This window comes from Nothoprocta perdicaria, unplaced genomic scaffold (assembly GCF_003342845.1).
Source record: "Nothoprocta perdicaria isolate Ctin4 unplaced genomic scaffold, notPer1 scaffold_32, whole genome shotgun sequence".
In the NCBI taxonomy this organism is placed as follows: Eukaryota; Metazoa; Chordata; class Aves; order Tinamiformes; family Tinamidae; genus Nothoprocta; species Nothoprocta perdicaria.
In genome coordinates, this window is record NW_020455555.1 from 3,400,961 (window position 1) to 3,417,716 (window position 16,756).

General features: G+C 45.8%; 1 protein-coding gene across 2 annotated transcripts in view; it reads left to right on the forward strand.

The window, feature by feature from the left end:
- Positions 1-201: 201 nt before the first annotated feature.
- Positions 202-16,756, forward strand: part of PHYHIPL (phytanoyl-CoA 2-hydroxylase interacting protein like) — a 49,381-nt gene continuing 32,826 nt past the window's right edge. Inside the window, exon 1 of one of the 2 annotated variants that reach the window (XM_026043087.1) lies at positions 202-239. Coding sequence is in view for 1 of the 2 variants with exons in the window: in XM_026043086.1 (XP_025898871.1) it covers positions 838-853 (16 nt within the window). In the remaining variant the exon portion in view is untranslated. Of the gene's footprint in view, positions 240-835; positions 854-16,756 lie in introns of those variants that run through there. The other variant, XM_026043086.1, reaches the window with a different exon arrangement.

Below are 16,756 nucleotides of genomic sequence, written 5' to 3' on the forward strand. Positions count from 1 at the left end.
GGACCGGTGGCATCCCAGGCCATGTACTGCCCCTGCTGTGTTTGGCTGGTGGCCACAGTGGGCAGGACAGTTCCCGGCATTTGGCCCCACACCAGCTGCGGGAAAACCTCCCTTCTCCGGCCAGAGCGAGGGAGCTGGGGGAGGAGCGCGGGAGGCAGCACCGAGCGGGAGCCCACGGACAGGGAGGCTGCCATCCCCACGGCAAGCGAGACGGCTCCTCCATAGGGATCCGGCTGAAGGTACGGGGGCCTGGGCAGGAGCTCGGGAGAATGTAGCCCAGTCGGCAGGGAAAGCGGGATGCAGCGAGACGGTGGCACGTGGATATGGCAGGGAAGGGTGATGCAGTGGGGAGGTGCTGCGGAACGGAGGCCTCGATGCAGAGCGTGGGCACGCAGAGCCTGAGGGGCTTGCATGGGGACACACGCTTCCATGTGTAAATCTGACTTTCCAAGTTGTTACTGAGGTGACACAGGAATGTTCTTCTGGATCCCACCCCTCTCCAGCATAAAGCTGCACCCCCCTGCATTGCCACGCTGCTGTGAAGCTGGAAAGCTACCTAAAAGCAACTTCCAACTCCCAAAGCTGGGGTTTGAAATCAACGTCAAAGGGATTCTTGGCGTGTCATTCCCTCACGTTTCCCCCATTCGGGAGCTCTGGCTGCTCCCATGAAGTGAATGCACTTTACCAACTTCGGGTGGGGGGTAAAGGCATGTGATTTGGGAAGACCATCCAACAGACGGTGCAGTCTTCTGGAGGGAAGGTTAGACCAGCTCTTCAGCATGTGATAAAGCTCAAATATGATTTCTTTTATTGGACTTGAATGCCTGTGGGTCCCAGATGCTCCGGGATAAAGGTTTTCTTGTTTGTTTGTTTGTTGCTTGTTTTCTGAGTAGGGCTTTATATGTGTGCAGAAAGATCCATTCTACTGTGTGGGTTATGAGGCTATTTTGGCCTCTTGTTCAGGAAATTGATGCTTTTACAGTGCAGCTGAGTGTTTTGGTTTCAGCCTCCTTAGGCCTGTAGAACCCACGGGGTAGTGGGACACTGCAAAATGAAAAGTAAATAGTACTTGGTTTTATTAATGTCTCAGACACCTCCACAATTCTGCGTCAAGCTTATGTGCATAACCTTCCCTTTCCGTCAATCTCATGCGGGTCAGCGTGCTGGGATTTACTGATTTTTTTTTTTTTTTAATTTAAACTGTTATTGGAAAGCTAGAAATGTTGGGTATTAAGTTCCAGCTGTCCCTCTTTTGATACAAGACTTAATGTTTGATTGAGGAAAATTTGTTCAAAATAGTTCTGTGCATGTCATGGCAGAGTACTTTTTGTGTATGAAATGCTGTTTTACAGTATTTCCCTACTGATAGTGCTCCTGAAAGTTGTTTTGATACATGGTGTGCGTGGTGGATTCACCTGGCCCGCGTGGCTGCGTCTCAGGTCTGATCCTGTCCTGGCCACATGCACAAAACCCAGGAAAAGGTGCCTAAGAGAGCCATAAATTTCCAGCTGTTGAGAGGGAAGAGGAGAGGGTAGAGGAAGGATTTTCCTTCTTTATGCTTATGACAGTAACTGTGAATGTAAATAGCCACATTATTGAGTTTTATTGAACATGTTTTATTGGGGAATGCGCAAGTTGTTCACTTTTCAGGATGAAAGGGTAACTAGCTCTTCTTGATATTTGCATGCGAAACTATAAAATTTAATTTCCTATGAATATAAATGCATTTCTGTCGGTGATAATAGCATAAGCACTTTAATGAATCATTTTGGTTTGAAATACTGCAGTGGTTTATTTCTGCACCACCTTCGCATCCCCAGATTCTTTCATAAAAGACCGTATGATTTTTGTGACTGTAAAAATAAAAACACAGGTGAAATCAGGAGGGTAAAAGAGTGTTACACATCCACACTTAGAAGATGGTATTAAGTACCATTTTCTTCACCTCATTAGCCAGCTCCTTTTACTCTTGGCGTGGTTAGGGGATTTTCACTGCATTTGCATCAGAATTTCTTGGTGTTAACAAAAATACTTACTCTGTGGTTTGTGTAGATGCCAGCAGGAAGATATTAGTGGCGCATAAACCATAAAGAAATAAGAATGAGGAATTGATTAATTCAGGGTACTTTCAAATGTCCTGAAAATAACCATCCGTTTATATCATCTTACTAAATCAATGAAATGGTTTCAAAGACTAAGCAAGTGTTACATGTTTTGAGTTAGCTCCAGCTCTGTGCAAGTTGCCATTTGCATCTGCTGAAAATGAAGATTTTTTTAAAGCTTCACAAACTAAACGTCTCAGAAACTCTCGGTGCTGTTGGCTCTTCAAAACGGCGGCATTTTGGTTGCTGATAGATGGCATTTTGTCACCTCAAAGACTGAAATCGAATTCCAGGAGAGGTTTTTTTTCCTCCTGTAGAATAATTCAGTGTTTTTTTTTTTTTTTTTTCTTTGAGTTTTGAGAGAGGCACTAGAGGAAATCTCCTGGGAAGAGACAGTTGTAGAAACATGGCCTGCCAAGGTCCAGGACCAGTTTTACCTAGAATAGTCTTTGTGTCTCCTAACATATTAAGTCTAGTGCCCTTCTTATTTATAATGAAGAAAAATAGAAGAAACTGAAGTTTTCCTCTTTCGGATGTGTGTTTGTGTACTATATGGAAACCAAGCCTCTTGCTAATGAAATGCTGTCAGAGGCACTTGACAGCAGCAGGCCTATAGGCTGAAGCTTGGGTCAGCTCAGAGTAAGGGCTACAATGAGTGTTACACCATTTTGGTGTTTATAATTCAGTGCATGATTATTATTACTTCACTATGTGCTAGATTTCAAGAAAGCAATTTTATATATGCAATATATGAACACCCACGAGGGCCTGCTGATTCTTGCTGTGGAAGCAGAGAATACTCGGCTCGATTCTCCAAAAGGCCAGTCGTGTGTTCACATATGAACGGAATTTATTGAGTGCAATGTTAGCAGCTACCATATTGCTGTACTCCCACGTCAACACAAATGTTGGCAAAAGCTACTGTGCCAGCTGCCCACTCACACACTCTCATGGCACCTTTGCTATTGCTCACATCCACAAATTGCCATTCTCATCCAATTAATGCTCGAGCACTGCTTTCTTTTCCCTGCTGCACTTATTTAGCAGAATGTGTCCATCAGGAAGGAAGGGAGGAAGGCAGCTTCACGGCAGTCTGTCAAAAAAAGGGGAGAACTGAGATTTTTTTCAGCATCACGCTGGAGTGGTCTGTGGGGACGTTAGGAAACAGAGCCAAGGATTAGCATAAACAGTGAGGGGATTAGACCTGTTTTAAAATGACTCTGGTATCCAGAACATAGGGCAGACATCTATACCTATAGCTGTCACAGAATGAAGCTCTTCTTGCAGTTGCTCTGATCCCGCTTGTGATCCTGCCCAAGGACTGGCTTTTGCCGAGGTGGGTGGACGACAGGCTATTTAGCTCAGTAGGGGCACACAGAACAACTGCATGCCCTGGGGCAGGGCACTTCTCTGTACGAGAGGTGGTGACTTCCATTACCAGCTTCTGTGTCTGAACTGCACGCCTGGGCTTTGCTCTTGTGCCCAAGGATGGAGCCCCTCCGGACCACGGCGGTGTGCTCGCCGTCTGGGAGCGCATGGGGGCTGCATTCCCCTCTCGAGTGCAGCGCGGTGGAGATGGTGACAGTCACTTATGATGGCTTTTCATCTCTAGAAGTGTTTTTCTCAGACCTAAACTAGTCTGAGCCTGCTCACCTCCAAAATACGCTGTGAGGGCATTATTTATGGGATCTGCTGACAAAGCAGGCTTAGAGAGGCACCTTAGGGGAGGTGCAAAGTTTCATGCAGGCTTGAATGAGTGTCCCTTTGTGTTTTTAGATATGTTTGCATGACTATATCAGTGAAGTTACATTTCTTAAAAAAAAAAAAAAAAAAAAAAAAAGCCTTAACTTGGTCCATGCCGTATCTGTCTGTGTGCAATCACTGTTCTCTCCCTGTGCAGCTTCATTTTGATTGTCAGAAGAGATTTAATACCCTATAAACCTGTGATGTATAGGAGGCATGTAAAGATTGTACTGTGGTGGTGTTGATTGTCAAAACATAAGGGGGAAAAACACATCATTTTTGATAAACGTGCTTTTAGAACTTCATAGCCACTTCAGTATTTCAGAATAAAATTCTGGCAGAACATCAACCTATGTCAAAGGTAAGAACATCTCTCCCAAATACCAACAATAATATCGTTCTTGTCTCGTTGGTTCCTAAGTCAAGAAGAGCCCTTCTCGAGTGTTGTTACTCGAGTGCTTTCAAGACTTCTGGTATTGTCATCTGTTGCTGCATAGGAGAGCTAATGGAGAGATGAAGGATGAGATTGCCATGGGTGATCCTTTTATGACTCTCAGGGGACGTCTGCACCTGTGGGGATGATTTACCGAGCACAAATCTGAAGGTTCTCTGCATCGTGGTGGTGTTTGTTCCCTTCTGCACGGGTCTGCGCGTCTCGGGATGCCGTCGTTTTACGGGCATCTTTGAAAAGTTTAGAAGCAAAGTCTAAAACCAGACACCCAGCTCTACGTCTCTTAAAGCAGGGGGCCTTTTCCTGAGCGGACTCCCTGATAATTTTATCCTTTCCTTGATTTGGTTGCACAGAAAGCATTCCTCCAGAACGTTCCCAAATTGTGTTTGCAGTTTGATGCGTATTATGTCTGCATTACTTGAGACGCTGTCATAACAGATATAAAGTAATTACTCTAATTAACGTTGAAATAGAGAGGCATGAAGTTACAGGTGCCATTTTTGGGTATCTTTCTACAAAACTTGTTAATGCTGTTCTGCAGAGGATAATTGGGCTGAATTCAGTGTATTGTAGTCAGTGAACTCATTTGCTGTCACTAGAAAGAACATATTCTCAATCCCAGGGGATTTTATAGGCACTATCTGATTGTTCCTTACTTGGCAAATACTTTCTGATGCTAAATATATAAATATTTGTATTATATATGTCATGTTGTTATGCAGATGAGTTAGAATTAATATGGGCAGCTCTGTACAGAGGGTTGGGGAAATGAAAACTGTTTTGTAGAAAGAAAAGCAGATTTTTTTTTAAAGTGGAGAAAACTTCTTTCAAAATTCTAGTAAGTCATATTAGTGAATCTTAAAATAATAATGTCTGTCAGGACACGTATAGAGGAGCACTAAGAAAGATCAGCTATCCAGCGACTGCCAAAAGATCCTGCTTTGCAGCCTCTTGCCTCCAACACAAATAGCTCGGCTACATTTAAGTATTCTTACTAGAGGCAATCAATCACATGAAACCGAGCGGTCATAAATAAGGTCTGCCATTCATATACATTCAGTTATTTCTGCAACTAAGCTGTATTTGTGTCCAAAAGAAATATTTGGATAACTGAAATGTCTCCCTTTTAGAAGAAAGTGAGAGGAAAAAACAGTGCAAATTGTCAGCATGGGTCAAGAAATAATTGAGATGAAGAATTCGGTGCCAAGATGCATTTCTTCTTCAGACCCAAATATTATCACCCTGTGCAACCTTTCTAAAGACGTTGGAGCCTTAGGCCTAAGTACCTAGATGTCATAGTGAATAAAGAGATCTAGATGGCCAACTTATTGCTCATGATGGAAGGCAACGCAGCAAGTAGGAGTCAGGGACTGCAGGAATATTCCAAAAATGCACAGGCAGGGTAAGGGAAATGACAGCAAAGGTGTCTGTGAGCAGAAGGTAGCCGGTTCTGTGTTTCTCAGTGTGCAGAGGGAGGGCAAACTGCCCAAGAAGGCTGTTTCCCGCAGTGCCAGCCGCACAAGGAATGCTTGTTTTGGGGATTTCAGTCGAGTGTCTGTGTGGATACTGTGGAGCTGCCAGCTCTCTGGAGCTGGCTGGAGGAGTCTGCCTAAATGACGTTGAGCTCGGTTACATATATAGCACAGGGGGAGACACACGGACAGATTCGCTCTGCCCCGTTTCCTTGCAGGGCACAGGACAGCAGAGCAGGGACCCGTGACTCGGACGGGTGAAATGAGCATTAGGACTAACGCAGTCACACTMTGTGCCGACGTACGCGGTCACCTTTGGTAACGTGGTAGTAAAAATGTGCAAGTCTCACGTTTGTAAAGGACCAACTTTAGTCAGTTGTTCAATATACCGTTATTACATTTTCCTTCATGAAAAAAGAGCATATCATCTTCCCTTGTTCCTGTGCTGGAGGAAGGCTTTTTTTTTGGCCATCCTCCCTGCCTTATATTTCATTCCTACTCTGCAGGACTTAGAAGAAGACAGGAGCAAGCACTGTGTATGGATTTCTCTGCCTTGGATATTTCATTGTAAATGCAGCCAGTATTGGGAGCTCTAGTATTTTTTTTTTCCCTTGAGGTTGCCCTTGACCTTATCGTAAAGGAAGTGCAAACCTATGGTTGTTCAATGCCTTAAGGGCAAGTTTGCGTAAACAAAACCAATAATTGATAAAGTTGTCATAGAGTACACATGTTTAGGCCATGATCTTACATTGAAGGTCAAGCATGAAACACATTTTAACTTCAACTAATTTCAAAATTACAGCTTTTTGAGTAGGAAAAAGAGCAGATCTGAACCTTTTAGTTTATTACTTTCTGTAGCAACGAGGTAGAGGTGATGTTTTCTGGTTTGCTTCTATGCTTGTGACACTTTCCCTCTGAATTATTCCAAATCCTTCCCTGAATAACGTGCTTAACAGGGCAGTTTCAGCATGAGTCTTGTCACTGATAGATCTGTTCATTAGATGGTTTGCGAAGGGCAAACACAGAGGGGCTCAGAGCACGGCAGGACTGCACTGCCTTCATACAGACCTCTGGGCAGATACACATACGTGAGCCTTCCGTGCCTCCTGCACAAGAGCAGCGACGCGCCAGGGCGGCCGCCCTCCTGGCTTTGATGCAGGTTCTCACCTCAGCTCTGCCCACATCACTGCCAACAGCTCCTGCCCATGAACGTTTTTAATCTCTCTGGGGTGTACAGCTCTTGCTTGTGCTGCTTTTTTTGCCAATTTATCTGCACACCATCTTCTCAAAGCTTAGGTGGCTCCTTAGGTGGCTCCTTAAGGGGCACTATGCGCTACCCTCAGCTGAGTCCACCCTAGGAACAAATCTGTTCTCATCTCTAGGCTCCGGTTTGGGCAGATTTCTGCTTGGTTTGGTTTTATTTGGGATTAAACATACTTGCTTAGTTACTTGCCATTGCGTGTGCCGGACATGTGGTTAGCTAAACACCTGGTGTTGGGTGGTTGTGCAGGAATCTGCTGCAAGGTGCAAGTCTGTATGTATTTAAAAGGAGGGGAATTTTATTTATGTTGGCCTTTTATTTGCTTTGCATGCTCAGGAAAGATGGTCAAAGAGGCGGTACCCTGAGCAGCAGTGAGGTCCAGCTCCCTTGCTGCTTTTTTTTCACGTTCTGCACTATGCGTGTGTTCTCTCTTAGCTCTTATGTAACGAGATTATGTAAGAGAAGCCTGTAATTTACGGAATCACTTACGGCATTAAGCAGCAGCCCCCATCAGCAGATCCTCGTTAAGTGCCCGGAGCAGAACGGGCAGGCCTTTGCACGGGCGCTATTTGCGATGCCCATCGATGCCTGCAGCCGGTCCCGGGCGCGCGGCCGCCGGCGCCGTCCCGCAGCACCGGGGACAGGAACCAGCGCGACGCGGCGGGCAGGGGCGCTCCATGGTCGCTGTCGTGCGATGCCTGCGGACATCGCTCCCTTCCTGCGCACGGCGAGCACCGCGCGCCCTCGGGTTTCCAACACAACCTGGTTCGTTCCCCTGGGCAAACGCCTCCGATATCTCGCAGGCCAGAAAAATGCAATTTAAACTCTAAGAAATGCGTTGCTTCATCTTTTTGGAGGCATAAAGCAAGCGTGTGTCTGATGGTATTATCTTCGAAACACAAGCGTACTTTGTAAGGGCTACCCGTACTGCTGGTGGCAATGACAGGAGAAGATAATTTTTGTCTTTTTTTTTTTTTTTTTTTTTTTTTTTTTTTTTAATTCTCCTCCTCTGTAGTCTCTAAAAGGATGGTTGCAGAGCAGCTTTCTATTTTTCCCCTCCTCAAACTCTCCTGCAAGGAGGAGACGACAGCAATAATTTTTAGGCAACAAGGATGTTGGAGAAAACTGGGGTTTATTCAGGGCTAGAGAGCGAGGTGTGATGCTGCGTTTCACCTGTGCGGGAAAAGATCTTTCTGTGTCAAGGCAGTTGTTGCAACAGCAGAAGCGCCTCTGACTGTGGCTTTTGTTGTTGTTTTTCGACCGTTCTCCTTCTCCCCCTCCTTGAAGCTGTGGCATGAGATCAGGGGAGCTTAAGAGCTTAAGCGACTTCTTAGTGTATCATCATTTCAAGAAAAATAAGCGTTCGTGAAGACAGCCTGAGGGAAGGGAACTGAAGTAATATTTGAATGCCCCGGCTTTATAATTCATAGGAAACTCTTGGCAGGAGCGTGCCCAGTGCTGACAACTTTGCCTTAGGGTTGAGATGCAGTAAAAGGAGACAACAACTTAAAGCGATGAACGAAGCTCTTTGTGCTCCTTGTTGTAGCAAAGCTGCCGCCGGGGCTGTGGAAGCGCAGCGAGGTGTGTGGGAGGAGTGACCCCGCTGCGGGCCAGCCTTGCGACGGCACCGGGATGGGGCCGGGGACCGGGATGGGGCCGCGGGAGCAAGCGGGAGCTGTGGGGAGCCGCGCGGGCTGCCCCGCGAAGCGCTGCCCCCTTCCAGAACCACCGTCTCCTGCCGAGGTCAGAGCGCTTGACGGGACAGCGAGTTCCCAGCACGGCCTCCAGGGAGGCCAGGGAAGCCCCAAACGAGAAAGGTAGAATAATAAATACCCTGTCGTCTGGCTAAAATTGGCTGCATGATCTACTTCAGTTGGGATGTGTTTGTCCCTAATGCCTTTTCCCAGCAAGATTCAAGAACGAGGTTTTACTCCAAGCTGCATTGGCAATCTGCAGAAAGCTTGTGTGATGTTTTCATTGAGATATGCTTTTAATGCTTTCATTAGAAACGAGTGCTGAAGCCCCCAGACCAGTCCAGTCCCACAGCTTGCTGCTGTTTCTGCATTGGCACTGCTGGCAGCTCCTAGTCACGCAGTGGGAGAGCCACGCGTTGGGAGCAGGGGTCTTCACCTCAGCCGTCCTCTACCTAACGTTGCTGCTGATAACAACTGTGCTCGTGCGGTCTAGGTGGCACCGCTTCAAATACTGCAGCACGAGGCACCAAAGTAAACCCAAGAAACCCAAGTAGCTTGTTTTCCCTCATGTTAGCCATGATGCCTTTCTCTGCTTTCTCCTAGGTCATATTTCTCCAAGTTTTAATTAGCAGAGCAATTTTGAGGTGCTTGGCCTTGTGGAGGGACCTTTGCTTTCACAGCTGAGCTTCCCAAATGTGTGTTCCATTTTTCAGTAAACATCCCTTACTCCTAAGCAAGAAGTGTAAAAAAATTGGGATTTGTGGTCACTCTTAGACCTGATATCGTTACTGTTGCTGTGCTGGAAGCAGGGAAGTGTGTGTGCAGTTCAGGGAGGCACCAGTCACCTGCGCTTTGGTGTTTGTGATGATGGCCCTGTCACCAGCTCCGAAGGACAGGAGACGTAAGAGCCGAGCTATAGATAGTCTGAGGACCTAATATGTGCTGATCTCATTAACCCTTGGACATTGCTTGATTTATACTTGATATCCTCTGCCTGGTTTAGCGTGGTGCATCACTGAGCTGCCAGAAAGAACAGGACCACTGGCGAGGTGATAGAAAGTGATGGCAGAGCATTTTTGCTCAGGCCACAAACTCTGCAGAGAAGGGAGAACTTGCATGTGATTTAGTGCCACTGGCACGCATTTCAGCCCCACTGCTAGACCAATGCGAGTAGCTCTCAGTTGGTGCTAAAGATGTCAGGTTTCCACCTCTCTTTAGGCTCATTCAGCACCGTATCTGAATTATATCAGTAGAGTAAGTTGTGCGAATGTAAACACTCGGGTAGTAATGAGTTTTGTTTTGAGAGGTTTGCCTGTCAGGTGGCGTTTGGCTGCGCTCCCAAAACGCGCACAGATTTCAATGCTGTCTTAATATCAGGGCTAGAACGTTCCTGGCAGGAGCTGCTGGGTGGTACAACGATCAAAAATTTTTCTCTGCTGCGTTTTTGCATGCCATTAAGCAGTATCAGATTTGATGTGGGTATAATTAGGCTGGTGCAACCTCTAAATCATTTTGAGGAGGCTAAAGCTGTAAAGCATGTTTAAAAGGCTGGTGACTGTTCTAAATATTTACGAAAATGAACTATAACAGAGTAACTAGTGCCCGCCCTGAATGGTAGGACCAGTCTAAATGATGGTGTTTACAAAACTGTGTGTGGCTGCAGCTTCCGCGATCGCTCTTGCTGCTCTGCTGGATCTGAAGTTTCCAGCCACCCATATGCACTACCTCGTATCAGCGTGGCCTGACAAGGGCTGTACTGCAAGAGTGATGAATCCATGGAGACAACTTTCCTGTTGAGCGGCAGCTCCTCTGCATAGTCATGCTAAGGGCAAGACACCTGAGAATTTAATTTCACTAAAAAGAAAAACAAGCCTTCAACACAAAAAAAAAAAACCCAGTAGTTATTTACTTCTTCCCCTTCTCTGTGCCATTTCCCTTCCTCACACCAGAAATGACCAGGTGAATGTCATGTGTTTGAACCTAAACAGGTACTGCCAGGGGCACAATTCCTCCACTGACTCAAGGTGCTCAGGGGTGAGAGCGTCATGTGAACAGCAATTGGAGCTTTATATAAGGTTTGCTATAATATCAATAAATAATATACTAAAGGGCTGCTATATTTTCAGAACACAAGTAATGGTGACAGAAAACTATGAAGAGCAAAACATAGTTTAATTAAAATGAATTAAAATGCTTGTGAATGCTATTAACAGATCCCTGGCAGAAATTAGTGGTCTCTCTAGTGCCCATTTGTGTTACCTCTGTCTCTCATCCACTGTGTGCTCGCATACGGGGGCTGGAGTGGGCACAGACACCGCAGTTGTGGGTCTGTGAAATAACCATAGCCAGTACAAGAGCTTGGAGCTAGTGACCAGGAGTCAGAGGAGTGAAACTTCAGAGGAGCCTCATGGCACGATGCATCTAGGCTGGGGGCCAAGGAGGAGGAACGTCTGGGTGTTCCTCCTGTCCTTCATTTGACACAATTTCCCTCCTGTTTCCTTAGCAGTTAATTAGCTGCTTTTGTGGTGGCGGTGAGGGATAAGACGAGGCTGCCTTTCCTGTCTCGCCCACCACCTCACTCTCAGCAGCTCTCCATGGCACAGGAGCTGGCCGGCAGCAGCGTTGGGCCCCAATGCCCATCTTGGTGCTGCAGGGTTTGGAGATGCCCCCAGGATACTCTGCAGGTAGAAGCCTTCAGGGCCAGCGGGATTTGCTCCCTAGCTTTGGTTTAAGCCTTTGCGCAGGCTCCTTGAATAAATTTGGCCAAGCATCTTTGGCAAAAAGATGAACCTATCAATTCCCCCTTTGGAATCAAACCCTTGATTCCAAAGCTATGCCTGAAAATCCCAGCTCATTTGCTTCAATGTGTGGTGCAACCCTAACTCAAAATGCCGCCCCAGGAGAAGTGAGACGTATAATGAACATTTAAAAAAATGCACATGTTCTCACTTTCTCCACAAATGTAATTCTACCTGCAAACTTAAAATTCTTAGAAGAAAACTAAATCATTAGGTGACACTGAAGAACGAGTCACTTTTTCTTTGCTTACTTCGTGTAACACTGCGTGGTGTTGCCTTCCTGTCTGCCTTTGAGAGTACTGGCATCATCAAGTCAAAGGATATACTATTATGAGGAAAATCCATGCTCAGGGGCATTCCAGAGAGTAAAACCAACCTATGTGGAAGGGGAAGGGCAGTGGGAAAGATTCTATATGGTACTGTAATGGAAAGCCAGCAGGAATGTGTATCCTTACAAAGAAAATTGGAAACATTAAAGAGAGGAATTGGTCACTGTGGGCTACTTAAGCAAGTAAAATACAAACTGCATTAGAAGCAGAGAACTGGAGGGCCACCAAAACGGGTTTCTGTAAACCAAGTTTTTGTGCACATGAGAAAAGCAGGGAAAGAAGATGCCCAGAAGCTGTTGCCAAAAGTGATGCGGGGACACCGTTTTGTAAGCCCTGAAGGCACAGAACAGCAAAATGGCTTGACCAAGAAAGTATTAATTGCAATTAATTTTTAATAAGGAGATACACTTTGGAAGCAGGTCACATTCCCATGAAAAGTAACGGGACTTTTGCCATGAAATTTATTGGGAAGGAGATTAAACTTTGAATAAAAGCTTACTTAAAGAATCACTGATGTAATTGTAAACTGGAAAAAAGTAACTAAGAAATACATACTGCAATATCATCACTTGAACAAACACATCTGAGGTTCCCCGTTGGGTATTTATAGAACTGATGAAACAGCTAGTTGTTAGGAAAAATCACAGGGAATTGAGGCGGTATCAGGAGACTAATATAGTGTCAGCATGTCACAAGTCTTTAAAAATTGAATTAAGGGTAACTATGGAAACTATTGTCTTATGAGTACGCTTCCAGACTGAAAGTAGTATAAATTTTAAAGCAGAAGGAGAAAATGTATTCCTATAGAGCTGAATAGTATAATGAGACCCAGATATGCCATATGACACAGCTGTACTATAATAAACTAAGCCAGACAAATTAGAAAGTTTTTTCTTTTAAGAGAAAGCCAGAAAATTGGTACAACTCTGGAAAGGTATTTGATGCTGTACCATGTAGTATCCTAAGAGAAATACTGAATCAAGTTAGCCCGGGCTGAAATTCCCTGTAATGAATCGGAGGCTGTTCATGGAACAGCAAGCAGCAGGTAATTCTTAATGGCAGCCAGCTCTGTTCAGGATAAACAGTAGTAGCCTATAAAGATCAAGGTACGGTCTGATTTTTATAAGCTATCTGTAGGATAAAGCACTAATTAATTGTGAAAATTACACTGGAGTAGCAAGAATGGCTAACACTGTGGAGAAGATGGGAAATATAAAAGGTTCTAGATGTTCTCTAGGGATACTGTGAATCTAATAAAGGAAGGCTTAACTTAAAGGAAAGCGAATTAATAAAGGATAATGCTATGATAATGCTAAACATCAACAGTACTTTGTGTCCATTAAGCAATAAATAAATTATATAAAGCCACAAATGTATTTTTTTTTGTGAAAAAATTGTCTTAGATGCTTTTTCAGACTTTATAAAGCAGATCAGAACACCAAAGTTTAAAAAGCAGCAGTATAAACAGCATAAACAGAATAGTAATCGGCTCATTATCTTTCTGTGTCTGAGAGGAATGTTTTAATTGCTTATGCCATGGTACAGCTGGAGGGCTGCACAGTTTGCAGTGTTTATCATGAGCAGGGGGCTCCGTGAAGGCTTACATGAAGGACATGAAGGCCGGACACCTCCTTGGTCGTGCTGGCGCCCAGCAAAGCTCTGCCTTGCCCAGCACCTTGTCCCAGCACGGGCTGGGTGTGGGTGTTGAGCAAAGATTAAGAGCAGGGCAAGCACTTACCACACTCCCCAGTAGCTCTCTCCCAGACTGTAGCTGTTTACAGCTCGGGACTGTAAATCACATGTGGGTTTGCTGTTTTTGTTGGCTCTAAAAAGTTTCTTTTCTCTGAACTGATGCAGCCTGCCTCTGCACCAAGGGAAACTTTCAGCATCCAGAGCATCCTCTGGCGATGGGTTCTGCAAGTCCATTGCGTGAAGTGCCCCCTCCTCCTGTTTGCTTTCAACGGGGCTGATAGGAACTGAGTGTGACACCTTGCTGTCCTGCTGGGAGACCTGGCAAATGGTCGCACTGTGGGTACCCCTCGTGTGCTGCTCGTGCTTTAGCAAATCTCTGCGCCCTGTCCTCTCAGCTGCCTCTCTGTCTTCTCATCCGAGTAGACTAATAACTTTTCCTCATAAAGAAGCTGTTCTGTGCTACATTATATTTAAATCCACAGATTCATGAATTGGTTCCCAGGCCCCTCTGAAGTCAGAAGATTACCTCAGAATTGTATCTTTTACTTTTTAAAGTGCATTTCACGGCCTTACAAGAAAAGCCTGAATGCATGAACCGAATGCTCAGAAGGTTTCCTTTCAACAGCTGCAGGGAAGGGAAGGATGTTTCGAGAGGTATGAGCTGTCGCATGCGTGTCCGTGGGGAGTTCCCAGGAACAGCAAGGGCTTCCCAGCATCACCACTGGCATCAGGGTGGGGAAGAGCAGAGTCCCTGTGCCCGCACGCTGGAGGCAGGTGCCGGGGCAGGAGGGACTCGCTGCTGCTCCAGCTTGGGATTTCCCGGAGGAAAGGGGCGATCCGCGACATTGCCCGGCCTGTCTGGGGCACGAGGCAGGCAAGAGGGCCCCGGCGCGATGCTGTGCTCAGGGCTGTCACACATCGGTGCCTGTCTCAGGGAGGAAAAGGTAGCTGTGTCCTACGTGGCTTTCGCTAAAGGCTCCTAACTGGCTTTTTCTGTTCTGTCACTAGTGTGTGGATTTTACCTCAGTTCTGTAGTACCTCAAGAGTATCTTGCACACAACCCTTGGCAGGTGTGTGCCTTCGCATGCTGAAATGCTGCAGTGTCCACTAAGGACAAAGAGTAATTAACTGGAACTGTAAAGCATTATTTTCCCATGAAACTTCAGGAACTAATTGCTAACCGTAGCTAATGTTCCTTTCAGGGCTAACCCAAAATGCTGAGCACCATTTATGACACTTTGGTATATCTGTCTAATGTTTTGCTTTCGTCCACAAAAGGTGACATACTAATAGAAAAGGAAAGACTGCCTTTTCTTCCCCATTTTTTTGTCTCCTGAAAGCCATGTCTGTAGCTTTTCTATCTTCTGCTTCCACAGTCCACTGAGCAAAAACATAAGTCCTTTTCATTCTCAAGTGGAAGGGAAGACCTGGCACTCGGAGTCTTGCTGAAGTCTAAGAAAGGAGGTTTCTTTTTCAGCTTGTAAATAAAAACCTACTAGTGTGAGAAGCAAAAGCGTTTTCAAATGGGAACAATGCCGTTGCCGTCCTGGTTTGAGCTGCGCTCCGCTGCTAGGCAGCGCTTTCCCAAAATTCCTGGTGGAAGGGATAACAGGACAGGACTTGGACATGGGGAGTGCTGGATGTGGGGAGGAAGGGTATTTTTCAGCCCCCTTCAGGGAGGTACCGCGGTACCTTCCCCTCTCACTGTCCAGGGCTTGCATGTGATCTGAGTTTGGTGTGTGTCAAAGCTCGTGTTTCCTGAGGCAGATAATGTGCTGGAAAATGCTGCTTCGCTCTGCTGCATGGAGCTGCAGTAAATAACGGGTATATTTGTGCTGGACTACGGAAAGTGGCACTACGCTGTTTATCGACAGGTTAGCAAGGGTTAGCAAGGCTGCTGTTCTTTGCAAGCACTTGCTCTTTGAAGCGCAGGGCCCCGGTGGCTCAAATATTGTCTTGTCATTGGCAGGCTTCCCATTACATAACGCTGACCCATATTCGTGGTATGTGACATTTGTGCTAAACGCTGTCAGGGATAATCCGTCACAGAACAAACTTTGTGATTACACACTGAGACTTTGTCATCCTTCAGCCCGGGTGCAACTCGTGCCTCGGAGAACGCCGCTGCTTTTCAAGGAGACAAACCGAGCACAGCTCTTTCAGGTGACAGCAACAGCGGGAGACGATTGTGTGCTCCAGGACTATGAAATGCCCAGGACTACGTTTGTTGTAGAGTGTGATAGTGATGGAATCGCATCTGGGAGTAATTTGAGCTTTACCAAATGCTCAGGCCTGGCTCGGGTGATGGGAGTAGCTGTTGGCTGGGGAAAGCCTGTCTCAAGGGTGACTCTGCAAAACGCTGCCACAGGCAGGTCTAGGTAGCTTGTCTCATGCCTCAGAAGAGCCGAGCTGTGCAAGAGGCTTCTCTGCTGTACTGCTGCACAGAGCCTGCCAGGATTTGTGGACTAAACAGTCTGTTTTATTCCCCAAATTGTAATGTTTTGCGGAGATAAGCAGATATGCATAAGCCAGAGGTTGTTGCTGAAAGGCAACTGCAAAATGAGAGGCCTTGGAAGAACTGGAACATCCCCAAATGCGACTGCTTTCGAAACTCTCGGCAACATCTATCTATCCTCTATAAATCTTATTTTGGTGGCATAAAATAGAGAGTAGAGGACAGAAACGGCTAGAAAAAAGAATGTGGGAATTCAATCAGTATTCAAGCGCAAGGTCTGCTTCAAATGGGTTTTATATAATGTCGTAGCAACTAAGTAATGTGACTGTTGGAGCTGCGGAGACGTCTCTCACTATTGTGGGAAGGAGTGAACGTGGAACATAAGGTTGGGAGACTAAACACACCAGCTCCAGAGAAGGGAATTCTCCAGTCTGGTGTAGGAGATGGTTGTGTATTAAGAGCAGTTGCAATATCGAGTAGGAAGGTTTTGCTTCTGAGTATGGAATGAATATGCTAGTTGGAGCCAAAATTAAAACCCGATTAATGCAGTCTCACCCACCTTCATTTCTTCCCTCTCAGATTATACATTTGTCCTCATTCTGTCTATGCATTCATTCATATATATTCATCTTCCTTCCCACCTCTCCCCCATTGACTCACACTCTCCCTCAGTGTTTCTTACCGCTTCCTTTTCATTTTCTCTTCCTTTCCGGTTCCTTCCCACTCATGGCATTTTTCCTTTGCCTGACCCCTCCCTCC